The sequence below is a fragment of the Myotis brandtii genome, unplaced genomic scaffold (genome assembly GCF_000412655.1).
Source record: "Myotis brandtii unplaced genomic scaffold, ASM41265v1 scaffold1087, whole genome shotgun sequence".
In the NCBI taxonomy this organism is placed as follows: Eukaryota; Metazoa; Chordata; class Mammalia; order Chiroptera; family Vespertilionidae; genus Myotis; species Myotis brandtii.
The window spans coordinates 357,082-377,584 of NW_005353698.1; the positions used below are offsets into that span (position 1 = coordinate 357,082).

At 37.2% G+C, this 20,503-nt stretch overlaps 1 protein-coding gene across 2 annotated transcripts in view; it reads left to right on the forward strand.

Moving 5' to 3' along the window:
* PPP3CA (protein phosphatase 3, catalytic subunit, alpha isozyme) overlaps window positions 1-20,503 on the forward strand; it is a 326,408-nt gene that overhangs the window by 287,606 nt on the left and 18,299 nt on the right. For both annotated transcript variants that reach the window (XM_014542987.1, XM_014542990.1), the window contains exon 10: window positions 1,758-1,832. In XM_014542987.1, the coding sequence (XP_014398473.1) occupies window positions 1,758-1,832 (75 nt within the window). The remainder of the gene's footprint in view (window positions 1-1,757; window positions 1,833-20,503) is intronic.

The following is a 20,503-nucleotide window of genomic DNA, read 5'->3' on the forward strand; positions in this document are numbered from 1 at the left end:
CCCGTTTTAACTGGCTTCAAGTCATAATGACTGCCTTTTTAAAATCTTGTTATATTATAATTTAAAGGTACTATTTTATTTTACAAACTAGTCATCAAATATAAAGGTTACCATAGCAATGCTTTCCTCACATTTCTGATATAAAAAGGAATCATTGTATCTTGGCCAGTATGGCTCAATGGTTGAGCGTTGATCCATGAACACAGTAGGTCATGATTTGATTCCAGGTCAGGGTACATACATGGGTTGCAGACTTGATCCTTAATAGAGACATGTAGGAGGCAGCCGATCAATGATTCTCTCTCATCGTTGATGTTTCTATCACTCTCTCCCTCTCTCTTCCTCTCTCTGAAATTAATAAAAACATATTTAAAAGAGAATCATTGTGTAATAGTGATTAATGACTATAATATTTTGAAGGACTACATATACAACAACAAAATAGTTTATTTAAAATACAGTGGCTATTAGTGTGTTACAAGGTGAGACAAATTTACATTTAAAAAGTTGTCTATTAACCTGCCCCAGTTTTCCACAATTGGCTGGCCTTCCTTCCTTCCTTCCTTCTTTCCTTTCTTCCCCCTTTGTTTTTATGTTTTGACCTAAACCTAAGCAAAAATTTTGAGGCAAGGCTACAGCCCTTGAACTTGAGCTTTAAGTTAGGAGGCCTAGTGGTGATATACTGACTCATTCTTTATGTATCATCTTTTTACATTCATGATAGAACACAATCTAATTTTAAGAAATGTTCAGTGTACATAGCATGCACATCAATGTAAAAGTGATGCAATACTAAATTTCTGTGTATAATACTTTTATATCTATTTACTCAACTAAATTTTTTATTAAACTTACCTAACCTTTATTTTTAAGTATTTTTTATAATAAAACTAGAGGCCCCTGTGGGATCTGGCTGAAACTGGCTCTCCGACATCCCCTGAGGGGTCCCAGATTGCGAGAGGATGCAGGCCAGGCTGAGGGACCCCTCTGGTGCATGATCAGGGCTAGGGAGAGATGCAGGAGGTTGGCCAGCCGGGGAAGGACCGCAGGAGGGCTCCTAGGCATGTCTGGCCCGTCTCACTCAGTCCCAATCAGCTGGACCCCAGAAGCAAGCTAACCTACTGGTCGGAGGATCTACCCCCTGGTGGTCAGTGCACATCATAGCGAGCGGTTGAACAGCCTTAGCATATCATTAGCATATTATGCTTTGATTGGTTGAACGGCTGACCGGACAATCAGACATTTAGAATATTAGGCTTTTATTATATAGGACTTAACAATATCTACATTTAAATAGTTTATTAAGGAATTAACAAATTTTATTAAACACAAAACACATGCCTATCACTGTGCTGGGTCTCTGGAGAATTAAAAAAATGAAAAAAGAGATCCAGCATTTACTTAGTCCCTGCTGAACAGAAGTTCATAACCTGATCTAGATCTAGATCTCACTGTACACATAAATAAAAATTCAAAAGTAACCTCCTTCATAAATTTGTAGTATTTTCACATCCACATATTTGATTTCTCTATTGTCTGCTGACCTGTAGCCAGTAAACCTTACTATTAGATTTTGTAGGCATGAACTAATAATATTAGACCTGGGTTGTATAGAAACTACTGTGCAAGAGATTCTATATACAAACTAGGTAAGAAATGTTATTGCTAAGCTTGCTCATTAAAAATGCCAGAGTAATAATTAAGGTTATAATAGAAAAATCTGGACTTCTTTCTTTTCTTTTTTTTTTTCTTTTTAGTGACTGAGATGCTGGTAAATGTCCTCAACATCTGCTCAGATGATGAACTAGGGTCAGAAGAGGATGGATTTGATGGTAAGAGGCTTGAGCCTTTGTGCTAGTGTATTTGCCAGAAAAATCAGGTGGCTTCTCTTAGCTAACCCTGTAAATGAATTTCTAAGATTTGGATTTTTTTTAAATATAATGTACTATTGAAAATGAAAGATTATAATTTTTATTTGCTTTGAAAAACCTAAGAAATGAAAACCCTGAGAGAATTGTCCCATTGCCCTGAAAACATTGTTGAAGTGGTGAACTATTTTAAAAACCATCTTTTGGTACCTCATATTACTAAGTAACTTCTTTTTGACTCCTTGATTTATAAAAAAAAGTAATCCTTTATTTTCTAGCAGATGTTACCATTTACTGGGTAACTTTTAAAAGTTCCCTTTAAGTGAGGTTGCTCCCATCGATTGTTCAAATTTCGATGTCTATGATAAAAGAAGAAATTTATATGTTAATATATTGGAATTAGTCAATCCCAATATTTTTATATCTGTAATAAGTAATGAATAAGCTAAAAGGTTTTAATGAAACCTTTATTGTTGTTCTTTAAGATGCTATTTGTATTTAGTCACCCTCGAAAATTATGCTTTCTCTATAAAAGACAAGGATTGATGAGGGTAAAGATGGAGAGAAAAATTACTCTGGTCCTTGCAAAAAGCACCCCCTAATGAATGAAAAATAGCAAAAAAAAATGTAGTTAGAAGAGGAAAGTGCAAGAACACACATTACTTCCATAAACATTTAATAAGAACACACTCTGTGTGGGGCATTCAGGGTTCCAGGAGTCCCATGAACTGATGAAACTGCATTCTGCTTAGAGCGAAAGGTAAGTAAACAGGTAATATCAATAACATAAGGCAAATTATAAAATAAGGGATGAAGGTGGCAGGGGAAGTAGATAATGTGGCAAGTTTAAATTTATAAAATCTTTAAATGCTGTACTTAGGTAAAATGAAAAGAGAAAGTGGCCCTTTCAGAAAATTATACCTGAACAGCATGAGTTAATGTTCACTGGGGTTTAATGTAGGTCCCATCTGTATATGCAAAACACCTAATGCTGCCGGCAAATGTAAAATAAAAGTGTTTGCTCACTCGTAAAAAAAGAGTCTATATGCTTAGGTAAATTTATATACTTAGGTAAATGTACAATTATCTCTACCATCTCATAGTTTTTCTCCTTCTATAGCTTCTCTTGTCTCATTACTTGTCTCCATAGACTGTTCTCTAGTCACGTATCACATGGCAAGGGATGTACAATATAAGGAAGGAGAGGAAAAATATATAGGGTGTCCCAAAAATGTACACAAATTTAACAGCTGATAACTCACTTAATTTTGAAAATGAACTGTATGTTAATAAACACTGATTTTATAATCATTTGAAGTGTGTATACATTTTTGGGGACACCCTGTACATATACAGACTTTAATAGGTCAAAATTACCTAAAGAATCTTTTTAAAAACTTAAGTAAATATAGTTATATATTTTGAAATATTCCAGAGATCAGTGGCTATTTTATGCTTTATCCAGATTCTAGATGTTTCATATGTTACAGCCACAGTTTGCTACTGTTAACTTTTCCAGGGATACGGATATCATTTAATAGATAATATTTCCATGATGTCATAAACTTTTTCCTAAAGGAAGGATCCTAACCTGGTGAAATCTAAATCTTAAAAGTCAATAAACATTTTTCAGTAGATGCCTTTCACTGTGTCCCTTTTATTCCTCGAAAGAAAGATTAATTAGCATTAATACAGTGAATAATATTCCTTTGTTAACAAATCTCTATTGTAGTCAAGTTCATTGGCCAATAATTATAATAAAGACAATATAACTAAATGTAACATATCATATAGAATAACTACCTGCATAGGCTTGTAATTATACATTAATCCATTAGTTCAGTAAATATATATTGAGGACCTATTAGTGCCAATTTCATTATTACAGGTAGATGTTCCTACACAGTTAAATATTACCAAGACTTGGTATTTACTTCATTTAAAGTGAATTATAACCCACCTTCTCAGTCACTTATGTGAAAGGATATATTTTGACTTGCTCTGCTTTAAAATGATTCGTTCCATTCAATGTGCTCTGCCTATCAGCACTTGCTTTGTAAATAGCCTGTTAAGTTCAGTTATAGGAGAGAAGGCCCTTTTCAAGGTATTTTGAAGAATGTTTTCTTTCTAAGCAGACCACAGAACATGATATCTTAGCTCAAATCTCATAAATATTTTCTCTTAGAAAAAAAATTAAAGTATTAACTAAAAGTATGTCTAATTAGGATATTATACATTTCGAAGTAAACCACCAGCAATGTTCTCTAGTACTTAATTTAACATGATACAAAAACTATGGATTTCTTCAAAGGTGCTTCAAGAGCAACTGACTCTCTTTGGAACTGCAGTTTCTTGAAGTTTCTTTTTCTCTCTTTTTTTGGTAATACTATTTTCAACCTTAGGATAAAGTTTGCCCCTCCTTAATGCAGCCTGCAGTCTCTCTTTCTAGGGGCTGGCCCTGTGCTGTCTATAGGGCCCCTGGGCTTATTGGCTACAGAGGTGAAAACATGAATCAGAAGACATCAATAGGCTTAATTAAAGCTCTTCCTTCAACTGCTTTATATTCTAAAGGTGGGTGGAAGGGGGATCTCTTCATGAGTCATTTCTCTAGGCCTTCTCAATATTTTTTGCTCCATATCCAATGCCAACTAAAAAGTCAAAGGTAGTGAGGTGCCTTTGCAATCCATGACTGTCTTTTTATTTTTAGTGTGTATAAAACATATAGAAAATAGAGGTTCTTTTCATTTACTTGAGGAACTGTTACTGGACAGCCCCCTGAGTCAGAGGGGTGTCTGTCCCTTCCTGGGCTCTTGTCAGTCTCATAAGAAAGATTTCAAATGAGTGACAGATAGCTGTGTTGAAGCTAAGCAAGGGAATTTATTCATAATACACTTGGCATAAAGCATAAGCTGGCAACTCAGCTAATCTGAGTGCCCACCTCGAGAAGGTTCAAGGGGTTTTATACCCTTCTTCCTGTAGGTTTCAAAGCTTCCCTGCCAGATATCCTACATAGCAGACTAAGTTTCAACATCCCCTTCCACATTGTTGTGGCTTATCTGGGAATGTTTGTACATTCACCTGGTCATCTTATTTGGCAAGTCTTAAGAAGGCGTACTTCTTTGTTTAGCCGGTAAGATAAAACTCACCCTTTTTCCCCCTTTCCCCAAGATGGCTGTGTTTTGGCTGGCACACATGGCGTGAATTGGGTCTTTGTTCTCTATTTTCCCAAGCCAGGGTGATTTAAGTTATGTGTTCTCTGGTTAGGGAGGAGAGGTATAAACCATTTGCTTTCAAGTGTCCTTATTTGGGGAAGATAAGATCTTATGATTCATAGGGAGGCTGTAAGCTGCCCAAACTGTTTGGCCTTGTTTAATTTTCTTATCTCAGTTTCCACATTCCACTTGCTTAGGAATTTTCCTAGGTTCTTACTATCATGCCACAGAATGAAAGGTATGGGATTAATTTCGCTCTTTTCCTACAGGTTCTGTCAACTTTCTTTTACCATTTAATGATGATGATACTGGCTAACACGTGTTAGCCATGATGATGATAGTGGCTAACATGTGTTAGCCATCATTCTAAGTCATTTATATGTATTACCTCTTTACTCTTTTTACCTTTTTGACCAACAAAAATTTACAATTAACTGTCATTTATATCAATGATAGGTATAGATATAGATATAGATATAGATATAGATATAGATATAGATATATGATACTAGAGGCCTGGTGCACGAAATTCATGCTCGAGGTGGGGGGGGGGCCCTCAGCCCGGCCTGCCCCCACTCGCAGTCCAGGAGCCCTCAGGGGATGTCCAACTGCCAGCTTAGGCCCACTCCTTAGTGCTGCCACGGAGGCGAAAGAGGCTCCCACCACTACTGCTGTGCTCGCCAGCCATGAGCCCGGCTTCTGGCTGAGCAGCGCTCCCCATGTGTGAGCACACTGACCACCAGGGGGAAGTTCCTGCATTGAGCATCTACCCACTGGTGGTCAGTGCGCATCATAGCAACTGGTTGTTCCACCATTCGGTTGATTTGCATATTAGCCTTTTATTATATAGGATAGATACGAGGTGGCTAATATTATCTTTAATCCTAAAAACAACCTGTTGCAATGGATACTGTGATTATCCCTGTTTTACGTGTGAAGTGATTAGGCCCTGGTAAGGTGAAGTGAAAGCTTAAGGTCTCACAGCCAGTGAAGTAAGAGAGCTTGGACCCAAACTAATGTCTGCCTGGCTCTCAGGCTCTCGAACTCACCACCTGATGACAGTGCTTGAAATTGTTCCCTTTGAAACAGCATGATGCTTTTTTTCTTTAACAAAACAACACATAACTGAACATAATATACTTTAGTTTGTTCTGTTAAGTATACTGTCAAATAAAGAAATAGATTTTTTGCACCATTATTTGGCCATGAAAGTCAATTAAACTGCAAGTAAAAGAGTTTCACTCTATTTCTTAAACCATGGTTTACTCCAAGAAGTTATGTTTCATGGTGTTAAACATTTTGGTGTATCTGAGCAGACAAAAAGACCTCTGGCTCCCCTAGGCTTCTGCTGCATAGAAATCACATCTGCATCTCTCTTGCTCAGCTTCTGCCTTACAAAATAAAGGAGATTGATAGCTTATCTGGAAAAAGGTTGCTGTTTCCAATTGGTCTGTGGTTCTTTGATGTTGAAAATAAAGTACAAAACTGGTATTATCTTGTGAAGCTTTGAAGCAGTTTAATGCCAATGCCTGTCTTCTGAGTATCTAATTTATATGTATTGGAGTCTTTGTTTCCTGTTTCCGCTTCTGATTTTGGATGATGATATGATAATCTGGTTTTAATTTGGGGTTGGTATTCACCAGAACATTTAGAGAAGGAAGATATCCAAGTACATGTATCTCATTTGGTAGTTGATTCTCATTCATGAAGAAGACTCATTTCAGACCAAGGATTAGTAGGTGATCCCTAAGTCGAGGGGAAGAGGGGTTGAAGGTGAGGAGGAAACCGACAGAAACCAAGCAATCTGCATCGCAGAGATATAGCAAGGGAGTCTGGAGCACTCATAAGCATTAGAAACCTGATGACAGTTTGAGGAGTTAGAAATATTCATTTGGAACTTTCTTTTAGGTCCTGAAGTCTTAGACTCTTAGATCAGTTTTTATACGTATGTACAAATTGTTTGAGACTATGATGTATGATAAGTCTGGTTAAAGACTTCTGGAGGTGAAACTGAAATCCTTTAGAACAAGAAAGAAAAATAATAATAAAACAAATACATATCCAGCCAAATGTAGTTTCAGCTGTGCTGGACAGACTAATATTAAATTAGAATTTATGTCTCCACTTTCATCTAAAGAGCAAGCCACATGGTGGAACTCTTACCCTGTAGCCACATTTTTGCCTTATCCTAATGTTAACCACAGGCAAGTCACTGAATATAGGATCAGAGCAATTTTTTGCATGCCTTTAAGAAACCATCAAAATTGTATACAAGAAAATTATCTCCCATCATCTGCTTTGAATTATTAGGTACTTGTTCATATCTAATATCACGGTTCCAGAGTGTCTCCCCACTCCGTTCTGTCTAGCTTTTAAAAGTTACATACACAGAACTTTGTTTAAAAGTGCAAAGTTGGGAATTAGTGGGACTACCTTGGCATCTTATTGGTCCTTGAGGAAGACCTCCATAAAGAGGGGTTGGTTATGTCACTTTCTATCAAAACTGTATTTATTTTCCATGTTGAATGTTTGACATGAATTTCATCCTTTTTTGTTTTTGTTTACAGGTGAGGGGTGGGATAAGGTAAAAGGGGAGTAGTCTATAAAAAGTATTTACTACTGTTTTTCACATTTTATTTTTCAATTGCAGTTTGCATTCAACATTATTTTGTATTAGTTTCAGGTGTGCAGCATAGGAAGTTCATCTTCCATCTGTCTGCTCTGTGCATCTGGCAGCACCTGTACTTAGTGCCGTTAGCTTAGAGCTTTCCTTGGGGCCATAATTACTGTCACTTCTGAGTGACTTATTTTAGCATTCTGTATTTCAGGTTCCCAATCTGAAAACAAAAATGTTGTGTATCCAAAATAATTGACATTGGGGGATAAAATAGCAACTTTTAATATAAAAAATAGAAGCATATAGACATAAAAAAGAGTGTGAGAGCTGTGAGGAGCTTGGTAGCAACCTGATTCTTGTTCTGTCAACACCGAAGTGTAAGCCACAGTTGGTAAGCGGAGGAGTAACATAATAAAAGCAGTATTTGAGAAAAAGCAAGTGCTTTTTCTAAGCTTAGAAAAATGCTTGGAAAATGAACCGAGGATAAGTGGGATATAATTTGGGAACTTAATCAAGTATCTGAAAATTTAGGTGATTAGACCTGAGCAATAAAGCCTAACCAGCATGGCTCAGTAGTTGAGCACTGACCTATAAACCAGGAGGTCATGGTTCTATTCCTGGTCTGGGCACATGCTCCGGTTGCGGGTTCGATCCCCAGTGTGGGGCATGCAGAAGGCAGCCAATCAATGATACTGTCTCATCATTGATGTTTCTATCTCTCTCTCTCCCTCTCCCTTCCTCTCTGAAATCAATTAAAAAATATATTTAAGAATAAAATAAGAGGAGCTATTCCAAAGAGCTGTCCAAGGCCTGAACAACTATAGCATCAGTGGGGCACAGGAAACAAAAGTTGAATTGGATGGTTCGGCCTCGGTGCCCCTCAGGATGAGAACACTTATGGAAAAACTCATCAGTCTCTGGAGAAAGAAAGATGAATTCAGCCACAGACATGAGTTTGAGTGAAAGTGACACATATAATTCGGGAGAGGTCCAGGCAGGACTTGGCCATGGAGTCCTGGAAATTGGGAACAAAATCCAGGCTTATGACAGAGGTTTGGAATTAAAAGCTGCAATTGAATCCATTAAGAATGAAATAGGCCTCCAAAGTTGCTGATGTGGAAGGAAATGTCAGAAAATCGAGGGCTGAGCCTAAGGTTAACCCTTCTGCAGAAGCTGGAGAAGGAAGATCCATAAGTGAAGGAGAAAGAGTGACCAGGGGGAGAGCACAAGAACTAGGGCTGGTGCGGCAAGTTCAGGCAGCAGCTGTTTAAAACTGTATGCGCCAAATGCAGAAACGTACTGTGAGAGAAATCTGGCCAGTAAATAAAATACTGGGATATAACTTTGGCTGCCAGATAGCAGATTATTAAAAAGAGGCAAACAGCAATATTTATTTTATTGTTATAATAGCTAAAAAGAAAATTGAAATTATTGAAAAAAGGCCAAAAAATAAAACGACATTTAGAGTATTTCAATTTTAATATTGTGGTAAGTTTCTATCTTATTTTGTATATTCTATTTTTACTTCTATGTAAAAATACTTATTCATGGATTATCTTGTTCTGTGCATTCAGTGGCAAACCAACACCTGTCTCTGCCTTCATTGACCTGAGAATCTAGTGCAACAAGAAATAGATTTTAAATATGCCAGTCTTACAGAGGATTTGGGGGGTTAGTGAGGGGGCATTAATCGGGATGAAATATTTGATAATCAAAGGAGGAGATGTAAAGGACATCGTTTTTGTCCTCTTCAGCTACTGACAAGGAAAAGAAAAACACTTCATGTGTTTCACTGCTATAGGAAGTATGGCCATGTGATACATCAATATAATTTTTCCAGGAATATGCAAAGAAGGGTAGCACTTTACCAGTTTTAACTTCTCTTATCTTTTTATAATAACTGAATTCTCATGGTAGAATTGAAGAAAGGAAAAGGAGAACATTTATAAAAAGAAAAGATTATTCAGTATTTTGTCAAAGACTTTGTAATTTCTTCTCAGACTTTTTGTTGTTGTTAACTTCCAGTTTTTTGCTGATTTTTTCAATTAATATTGTAGTGTGTAATTTAGAGTCTAAATCATCTTTATCACTGTAAATGTATCATTTGTACTCTGCCTTCTATATAGTCCAGCTAACTGCTTTTTTTGCATTATGGTTTTGCCATAAAAAAAGAAAAAAAGTGCTTATCCAGTATATCATTAAAACTGAAACATGTCTAAAAAAATGCATGGTCATTTACCAGGTAGCAGGTTATACATTCCCATCGTATTTATGGCTATCGATGTTTTGACGCTTTGACAAACAAAAAGGGTGCCTGGTGATAGCCATCATATTGTAATCAGTATCATCAAGTCTGGCTTATCAATTTGATTATAATTAAAATCCTTTTAAGTCACTAGTTACAATAATACAGTGACATAGACATTAAAAGTACTATTTTCTCTTTATATTGTACTACCCTGATTTTGCACAAATATGTTATCACCTGACATAATTTTCACATTGCATGGAAGTGCAGACTTCGCAGAACACACTGAGAGTTAAAAACCAGCCTGTTCTAGCTAATTAGTTGGATAATGAGATAACATTCACATTGGCTAAAATATTATGCTCACAGTAAAATAATACTCTAGAAAATACTTCAGATTTATACTGTATTTTCTGAGACACGTGTATTATGCACATATACAATATCTTTACACAGCTTTAAAAATCATTATCTGTCACAATTGAGCCTTTCTTCAACTAATGGTGATGTTGGCCAACTTATACTAAACATTAGCTATTGCATATCGAAGCATATGCTTCAATTAAATGCACTTATAAAATTTATTTGAGAAGGAAATCTGTTACATAATAAGAAGGGAAATAAGTATACACTCTGTAAACCTTATTGAATTATTTACTTGAAGGGCATTTAATGAAGGTAAAGGTTTTGTGCATATGTATGTCTCTATATCTTAGAAAAACATTACTTCTCACCAACAAGGTTGAGATTATTATGAAAGAGGCTGTTGTAGGTAATGTCAGCTTACTGCAAACTGATGCCATAAGAAAATTAAGATGTATTTTTCTTGTGTTTTGCAGAGCTTTCATGATTCTCTCTATACTAAAGCACTTTATAGGTCTAATTTCTCAACCCAAAGATTGCACTTATATGAGAATCATTCATAATTGGACAACTTTAGACAGATTTAGTGTGATGAGGCCAAAGTCATCTAGAGGAATTGTTTGATCTCTGTGGCAGGCTTAAAGGCTATATGGAAAAGTTTCATAAATGCTCAGAAAAATCTAAATGTTAAAAGTATTTTTATGACGTGGTCTGTGTTCACTCTTTTAAAAATCTTTTATTCTTTTGTCATTACTTTTAGTTCATGAGAAGCTATGAAACTTTTCTTCCAGTTTTTCTCAGACTCTAAAAAAATCTTGATTCTGTTTGGTCAGCCCATCTTTTTTTTTTCTCCAAGCAAAACCAGCACCATCCTGGCTGGTAGCGTCCTCCCCTAGTGAATTTGCGGTCATCAGGGGTCCAGCCTGTGGCCTGGTTGGCACAAAAACAAAAGAGGCCCCATCTTAGGCAGCTTGATAGTAATTAAAATCATACAATCTTTTAATTTACAGTAAGAAATGTAACTGAAGAACTGGAATATTCTTTTCTGCACAGTGTTTTCTTGTTCTTAATAATAATAGCAAACATTTTTGAGTACTTATGTACCAGAGGTTTGTGCTAAGTGATTTAGCAGGTAGCACAGTACCTGGCATGCGCCTTTGTTGACTGTTGAGAATGAATGAACACATTACTTATTTCATTCTTCCGACAGTCTGCCTGCCACTGTAATGAATCCTGGCTCTGATCACCATTTTCAGAGGATGACCTTAGGCAAACAACTTACTCTTTCTGTTCCTTAGAATCATCCTAAGTGGTGTTCAAGTCTCATGACCTGGGAACCAATCTGCCTCTGTACGTTGCCTGTGCATTCCTGTGCTCTGATCATTGGCCAGAAGCTAGTGCTCATTTCCCTATTCTTCCTCCTTGGACAGAACTTCACTGCTTTTCCTATGGATTGACAAAACACGCAGCCTACGTCTTGAATAGCATCGGAAGCCCTTTGAGTGACTTTGTTTCAGTTAAGCTCAATATATGCCAGTGCCTCAGCCATCTTCTGCTGCCAGATGCAGGAGTTGCATTAATTCTTTAAGTCAGCTTTACTATGCTATTAAATGGTACCCAATTAACATCCTATCTAGGGTATAATACATGGACAATCAAACAATATTCTACTATATTTGTCCATTTTTCCCTTTACTTTTTATATTTTCAGAGATAACATTTAAATATTCTAGTATTTGATCAATATATAAATAGAGGTCCGGAATTAAGTTCTAGTCTGAATGCATTTTTCTGGCACTTAGCATGTATGCATAATTAGGCCCTTATATCTTTTTAACTGTTATAGCCTCATCTATATCCAGAATAATTCTTGATAGATTACACATTCAGGTATCATGGTTGTTTCTCATTGAGACAAAAGAATCTACCGTATTCAATTGACATTTGTTATGTCATTCCATTTTGCTTTTCTCTTGTCAGTTTATACAGCTGATGTGTTTCTATTATGAAAAGAGGTCCACTAAGGTAGAATTTCACATGTTAGTCATCTCTTCTTTGGTAAATAAAATAAACTGAAATGTCCTTTGTAAGATGTAGGCTGCCTATGTGATAGCTTTTTCAAAAAATCAACCAGAAGCTTCCTATCTACTTTAAAGTCTTTAATTTCCACCCAAGTTAGAATTATGCTTATAGCCAATTTCTGCAACTCTGCTGAGAGGTCATTGAATAGGTGGAACAGTGTCTCGAAGCAAAGAAGTCAGTGGAATTCATTAGAGCTTGTACACAAAAGTAACTTTTAACTAAGAGGAAAGATAATCAAATAATTACAGTTATTTAACATTTGGGAGTGGCCTGTACATTTTTGAGACTTCCTATCCAAAGAATTCAGTTATGTTTAATGACAGGAGAAGTGGGATGAAACATAGCCAGTAGTCGGCAAACTGTGGCCCCTTGAGTGTGGCTCTTCCACAAAATACCACGTGTGGGCGCGCATGTACAGTGCGATTGAAACTTCGTGGCCCATGCGCAGAAGTCGGTATTTTGTGGAAGAGCCACACTCAAGGGGCCAAAGAGCCACATGTGGCTCGCCAGCTGCAGTTTGCCGACCACTGGTCTAGGCTATACTAGCCGTCCTTAAAATCCATTACACAGGAGAGACTTTTAAAAAATGTATATACATATACATATATATATATATATAGAGAGAGAGAGAGAGAGAGAGAGAGAGAGAGGAAGGAAAGACAAAAAAGATAAGGTTTAGGGATTATATAGCACACGGTTTAGTTCTGTGGTTTTATAGAGCCCAATTTGGAATATGCATTCTTCAAAAATATTTTTTTGAAGGATCTTCTGTTGCTTTCAAAATGGGATACAAGACAGAATAGTCTTATGCCAAATATCACACCATTGCAGGTTTTATTGCATGCTGAGATTTTAGTTGAGCTAAAAAGCATATGGAAGAAATTTAGAATAGTATGCGGTTTGCAGTGGTTTGGAGTGAGTAGCCATTATATCCCAATTTTATCACTTATGGATGTGTAATGTGGTAGAGTTAGGATCCAAATTAGAAAGGTATTACAAACAGTTTTAGGTTGTAATCTTCAAAGAGATTGATTTTTACAGGGATTTAAAAGTTTTGTGATGCTGAAGGTGTTTTCCTCTGCCTAATAGAGCAGCCTGCATAGGCATGCATATGGCTATTCTGTGCGGGGCAGCATCTATCCAATCTCTTTGGACCAGCTTGGCTTTTAACCAGCACTGACCCTAAGGGGATGAGCAATGCAGGTTTCCCAGGTTATGGCTCGTCCAGGAGATCTTCCAACAATGATCAAACCTAAAACTGAGTAATCCAATTCTCGATAGAGCAGCAATCTTCATGCCAGAATATTTGTACTGCTGGAGCTACCCAAGCACATTTCAAGAGGAATTTTCAAGGAATTCATTTTTCCATGTGCCCTCTTTCCTAAAAATGGTCATGGGGACTCACCTGAGTTGGAGGTAACAGGCCTTCTTGCAGCTTCTCCTTTCCCACCTCCTCTTTCTCAATTGCCTTCTCCTATTTTAATAGAAGGCACAGGTCTCCCTGGACATAGTCACTATGAGCATGGCTTTGAGATGCTTCATATTGGAGTACTAAACAGAAAGATGTTAGAGAAACTCTGAGTCTAGGAAGTCCCGTATTCAAGGCAGTGTAATCTCCCTATTACTAAGGGATACATTCTAATAAAATTTTATTTCTGTGCTTTTAAACATTTATAGACACATCACATATTTATGCTATCTAATCAATTATGTACTCCTAGTAACTGTGATACTGATTACAAAGGAATTTTTGAACACTTAGGGTCTTATTGCCTCAGGAAAGTTTTAAAAATACATTTAATTCAAATTTCTAAACATGTTTTTACACCCATGTACAATATGGTGATAAAAAATATTTTAAAGTAGAAATATATGTCATTTACTAGCATAAAAATCACAGAAATGGAACTGGAAATACAGTTTTAGAAAAAAACTGTCATTTTAAAATGACAATGTTTGCAATATCATATTCTTCACAACAATTTAAACTTGGAGGTGGCAGTTGTGTTTCTTGGAGAATATTCTTTTGTGGATGCATGAGTAGCAAATGTAGAGGCTCGTTTTAAAGCTATTCCAGCAGAGTGCACACAGCTGCTCAGTGCTTCCGGTGCTGCCCCTGAATCCAGGACTCAGTCTCTTGCTGGTCTAGGAAAATGCAGTGAAGCCCTGGTCACATCCATAGCCAAGGGCAAACTGGGTGGAGAGTAACTTTTGGATAGCATCGCTTTGTTGGGATATAGAACCTTAATATTTGTTATTGTTAAACTAGGTCATGGAAAGAAAAGACAAAATAGATGAAATTTAGGGGTTATATAGCACAAGGTTTGGTCCTGTAGTTTTTTATAGGGGCCAATTGGGAACATGCATTCTCCCAAATAAGGCAGTCTGTATACTCATAATTTCATCATCACCCAAGGTTTTTAGAGGCATCTGAAGTCCTTTGCATTATATCTTGTATTTCAAAGGTGCTGATTTGGATTGAACCAAACCAATTTTTGTTTGCAGTATAACACAACGAAAGTTATTTCTTATCTCAATGCCTTTTATTTTGTTCTATCACTAGCCTTTATTAAAATTCAGTAATTTTTCTATTTCACACAAAAATAAAATATTGAGGCACATCTAAACTCTGCTTAATAATAATAAACCATAATAAAATTTTACTTTCAAGTAGAATAGGTTTTCTACAGAGGTAAACTGTGTTAGCTTTAAACAAAGGTGGAAAAGTGGTAGTTTTCTGTAATATTTTCTTAGAATTTGAAATAAAAGTCGAAAGAAATTTGAAGCCTACCAACAAAATACAGTTTTTAAAATATGTCTTTCCTTTGAAAAAGTGCGAAATGTTAGTGTGTATGCACATTTCTTTATATAATGTGTTTTATTTTTAAAATGTGTTTTATTTTAAAACATATGGTATGGATACACTTGTGTTAGCTAAGAGTTCTTTGAAGAAAGAAGCCTAACTAAGGCATGTGAGGCCAAGATAATAAAGAAAGGGAAAACCTGCTTTTCCATTAGAGAGAAAACAGCTCAATAATAATCACAATTTTTTTAAAAGCAGCTTTTTCATATTCTAGTAACATATCTGAGTATGAAATTTGTATGTAGCTGGTTATCTTCAATTCTTCTCATTGCAAAAAGGTATTGAACCCAATTGGAATCTGTTGCATTGGGATTGTAAAACAAAATCGAACCAATTCCATTTTCTCCCGGGGCTGGTTACAGAAGGTCGGGGGTGAAGCACTGCCCAGGAGAACTTCCCTTCATTGCCTCCTGCAGCAAGCTCATGCATCCCCATATAACACACAGAAATGGGAAGGATGGAGAGTCCTTTTTCCTCAAAATCAAGCTCTTCCAATTATAGTTTTATTTTTTTAAGTTTTATTACAAAATGTTTTTAACAGACAGGAATGTTGAAAGAGTTTTATAGCCGATACCCATCACTTACTTTCTACAATGAACATTTGACTATATTAGCCACATATCTATCTCTCTCCATCATTCTAACCTTTTCTTTCTTTTTGGGGGCTGACTGACAAAGTAGGTTCTGTTTACCTCTGTTCTGTGTATGCTGACATTTAAACTCTTGTTTCCATGCACTACTGTGCTAAAGCCTTTATATTCCAGCCCCAGGCACCTCCTGCTTCTCTTCTCACCCTCACCTCACCCCAAAGTACCCAAACTCCACTCACAGCAGACTCCTCACCCATCATCACACGTAACATGGATCATCTCAGCCTGTGTGTTTGAGAATCCTCCTCCTTCTGTGGAGAAGACCCATTCTCTCCAGTCTTTGACTCTTCAAGATCCTTTAACTATCATTCTCTAGGTCAGTGGTTCTCAACCTTCCTAATGCCGAGGCCCTTTAATACAGTTCCTCATGTTGTGGTGACCCCCAACCATAAAATTATTTTCGTTGCTACTTCATAACTGTCATTTTGCTACTGTTATGAATCGTAATGTGAATATCTGATATGCAGGATGTATTTTCATTGTTACAAATTGAACATAATTAAAGCATAGTGATTAATCACAAAAACCATATGTAATTATATATGTGTTTTCCGATGGTCTTAGGCGACCCCTGTGAAAGGGTTGTTCGACCCCCAAAGGGGTCGCGACCCAAAGGTTGAGAACCGCTGCTCTAGGTGACCATTTTTCTCACGCCCAAGCAGCTAGCCCCTCCTCCCAGCGCTGTGCTGGTAACTGTTCAACAGCCTGTTTACCAGGGGAAACGCCCTGGTGTGTGGCATTTGCAGATCTCCGTGGTGCAGATTCTCTTCCCTGCAGCTGATTTCAGGCACCAACAGGCCGCTCCTGAGCGAGGAGTTAGCTGAGATTCGCCCAGGGTCCTCTCACTGGCAGCACCGCGGCCGCTTTCAGGCCGATGTTTGGCACAGTCCATTGTCCGCGGGCACGGGCTCTTCCAAAGTGGAGCCCACGCTCATTCATGCTTCTGTGGGCAGCGTTGGACATGTGGCAGGCTGCGTAGGAGCGGATTCACAAGAACACTTGCATGAATGATTTGGGTAATAAATTGTATTCTATATAGCACTTTCCACAGACCCCTGATTCAGTCAAAACTGAGGCCTGTCTAGCAGCGGCTCAGGGGTGGGACCTGGGCCGGAGGACAGAGCCCGCACCTGTAATGTGAGCAGACGTCCACATGGAAAGAATCTCCCTCGCCCCCCTGGCCCCTCATCACTGTGGCGCTGCTACCCTTTCCCAGTTCCTTCCAGAGGCTGAGGTCTCCAGTGGGGATGGGGCACCCGCTCAGCAGGCCGCGTGGCATAGATACCTTTACAACCTCCTGAGAAGTCGGCAAGGTGCTAAGTGAAGGTCGGGAAGGACACATGTTAAAAGCACATCTTTAAAGAGTCCTTTGTACATTAGCCTCTTCCGCTCTGAGGAAAATTGAGTGAGCAGGGTTGCCTAGATTCTAGAAACACTCTATAATACCCCAGGCATAAAGATATTAGAACTTAAAAGTTAAAGAGTGACAGAGGCCAAAAAAAGAAGGGATAAATATTTGAATGGAAATACAAAATGAAATGTTAGTTAAAATTACTAATTTTTTTGTCCCAGCTGGGTGGCTCAGTTGGTTGGAGTGTCCTCCTATACACCAAAAAGGTTGTGGGTTCTATTCCCAGTCAAGGCACATACCTAGGTGTGAGTTCAACCCCCGTTTGGGGTGCATACAGGAAGCAATCGATCAATTTTTCTCTCTCACATCTCTCTCTCTCTCTCTCTCTCTCTCACATCTCTCTCTCTCTCTCTTTCTAAAAATCAATAAACATAGCCTCAGGTGAGAATTTTTTTAAATAATTAATGTTTTAAAACATAGAAAATGCTGTCATTCAGTTTTAGAATTTCAAGTTAAAATAAGTGATTATATTGTTATCGATAAAAAAGTTACCAATCTTTTCATGTGAAAGGTGTTTTACATGTCTTCATTATTTAATATACTGAATTTTAATTTGGGTGCGGTCTTACATTTTCACAGCTTAAACAGAGCAAGTACCAAGAGTGTTGAATATGACATTATCTTTGCCTGTTACAGCTAGTAAAGTTCTAAAATAACATGCATTTTGCCTTCATCTTTCTATTGAATTATGAGCTGTGAGGATTTGCAATGGAACATAAGTGTTTGAAAAAGAATGTTAATGAACTCAGGAAAATAACCAAAATCAGGAATAGCAATACTAAATATATGAGTACCTTTGTATCTGAACTTAAATCTATCCTGCTGTTGGTCAGCTCCTGAAGTTCAATTACTTATCAATTCAGATATTTGAATATTTTAAGTGTTTGTGAGGTTATAAATGTGTGGTGTTAGTTTAATTCTGATTTTGATTATTTAGAAAATATTGAAGTGAATCCCAGGATATTTGAGACATTAGTTTTCAATGTCTTTTCTTATCGCTTATGATTAAATTTGAGTAAATATATTCTAATTTTATAAAAGGGGTAGTAAAACCTCTTACCTAGGTTAATGAGAAACCTAACAAGAGATAGCATTTTCCTCAGGAACAGTGCGGCAGTGTGGAGAGTCACCACTGTGAATACATAGAGTAGAATGTCTGTCGTATGTGCTCCAGTAAGTCATTTGATTTGAAAAAAAAAAAAAAAAGTGATGATGAACTTGCTCTGTCAGAATTTCATTTTATATTTAAAATTTAATATTTATTTGAGCATTTTCCGAGTATCTGTTCATATTGAGCTCAGAAGAATGGCTCTACATAATTTATTTCTTTTCCAACTTTGTGTCTTGCTTTCCTTTTCTCTGGTTCTGGTTTTTATAAGTCCTTTATTGAAAAATTTCTGCAAGATTATCCTTCTTACATATTTTATATATTTGTATACTTTATATCTTCCCCTTCTCATTTCTCTTAAATATGTACAGTTTATTTCTAGACACTTAACTACTCCTTGCTGCTTTTCTTCTTGTGCTTCTAAATATAGTCACGATTTTTGGAGCTTTCCCACACTTTCCATTGTTTGTGTCTGTTGGATGGATTTTATGATCTGGCTACACTGCTTGCTGTTGAGGGTCAGCCTCTTTTCCTCACTTAGCACATCATGACCTCTGCGTGGACTGGGCCAGTCAGACTCGACAATATTAAATACAGAGAAGTAATAACACATTAGGCTGAAAGCAGCACTTAACTGAATAACTGGAAAATACATATATAGGAAAACTACATTAAGGAGACTAACTTCCATCCCAGTATTTTTTTTTCTTCACAAATGTGCTTTAGTAGTTTCTTGATCATAAATTACCTAAAATCCAAGCCCAGAAACTTCAGGCTTTTAGATGCTCTCCAGGACAGGACTTATTGTATAAAGAATCTTAATTACAAAACATACACAATATAAATTTCTGAAAACTCAGAATAAAGTTGGAAGCAGATTACCCTACACCAGTGATGGCGAACCTATGACACACGTGTCAGAGGTGACACGCGAACTCATTTGTTTGGTTGATTTTTCTTTGTTAAATGGCATTTAAATATATAAGAGAAATATCAAAAATATAGATCTTTGTTTTACTATGGTTGCAAATATCAAAAAATTTCTATATGTGACACGGCACCAGAGTTAAGTTAGGGTTTTTCAAAATGCTGACACACCAAGCTCAAAAGGTTCGCCATCACTGCCCTACACCCACCCCATTATCCCGTCCAATGTTCCAGCCAATAGTGTGTAATTCTAGGGCCAGCAGTGAATGAGAGTCCATGGTTCACCTTGATCCGAAGCATTGGATTGGAGCATGGCTTTTCCCCACTGGCTTTAAACATAGGCTACTCATTTGCAGGCAGAATAGCTGGCAGAAATAGTCAGTCCTGCTGATCTACTATGTTGGGAGATAACTGCCATGTTGTGATTGCCACAGAGAGAAAGAAACCAGCAAACATGCAGGCTGTTTGAGGGCTTTCGGGTCAGAGGGAAGGTGAGAGGAAGGCGACTCACTGGTACACATCTGGGGGCACCCAGGGCACAAGAGGTGGGCCTGCACTAGCATCGCCTTCGACAAATTAAGCCACTCAGGAGAAGAAAGTGGCCCATTATGTTCTCAGTTTCTTGGGGTGGTTAAAGGCAGAGGCCTTCTGCAACCATTGCACAATTTTGTGAGTGTTCGTGTGAGTCTTGTTTCTTATAGAAATGTTAGGGTGGTGATTAATTGTTTGACCCTTTTCAAACAATGCAAAAGACTCCACATTCTTGAAAGCCCTCTAAAGGAAACAGCAGAAATCTTTCCTCCCGAAAAGGTCAGAAAGCTTGTTCTTTTCATAGCTTAAAAGGCCAAAATTTACACCAATTATCTCCTATAGACTGCAGCCTCTGAACAAATTATATGGCTTAAACTGTTCATCAGGTTAGGAACATTTCTGATATTATCTAAAAATATTTTGTTGCCTTTCTATTAGTGGCTTGTGTTAACACTTTCTACAAAGTCCCATATAATGCATAAAAAGGATGTCTTGTCCCTCTTAACTCGGATTATAAAAATCTTAAGAAGCAAGGTGTGTTTCTGTGTCTTGTACTTTTCCAAACATGCTCAGGAATTTAAGAAAACAAAAACAAAACTGATTCTTTAAAGATCATATAATAC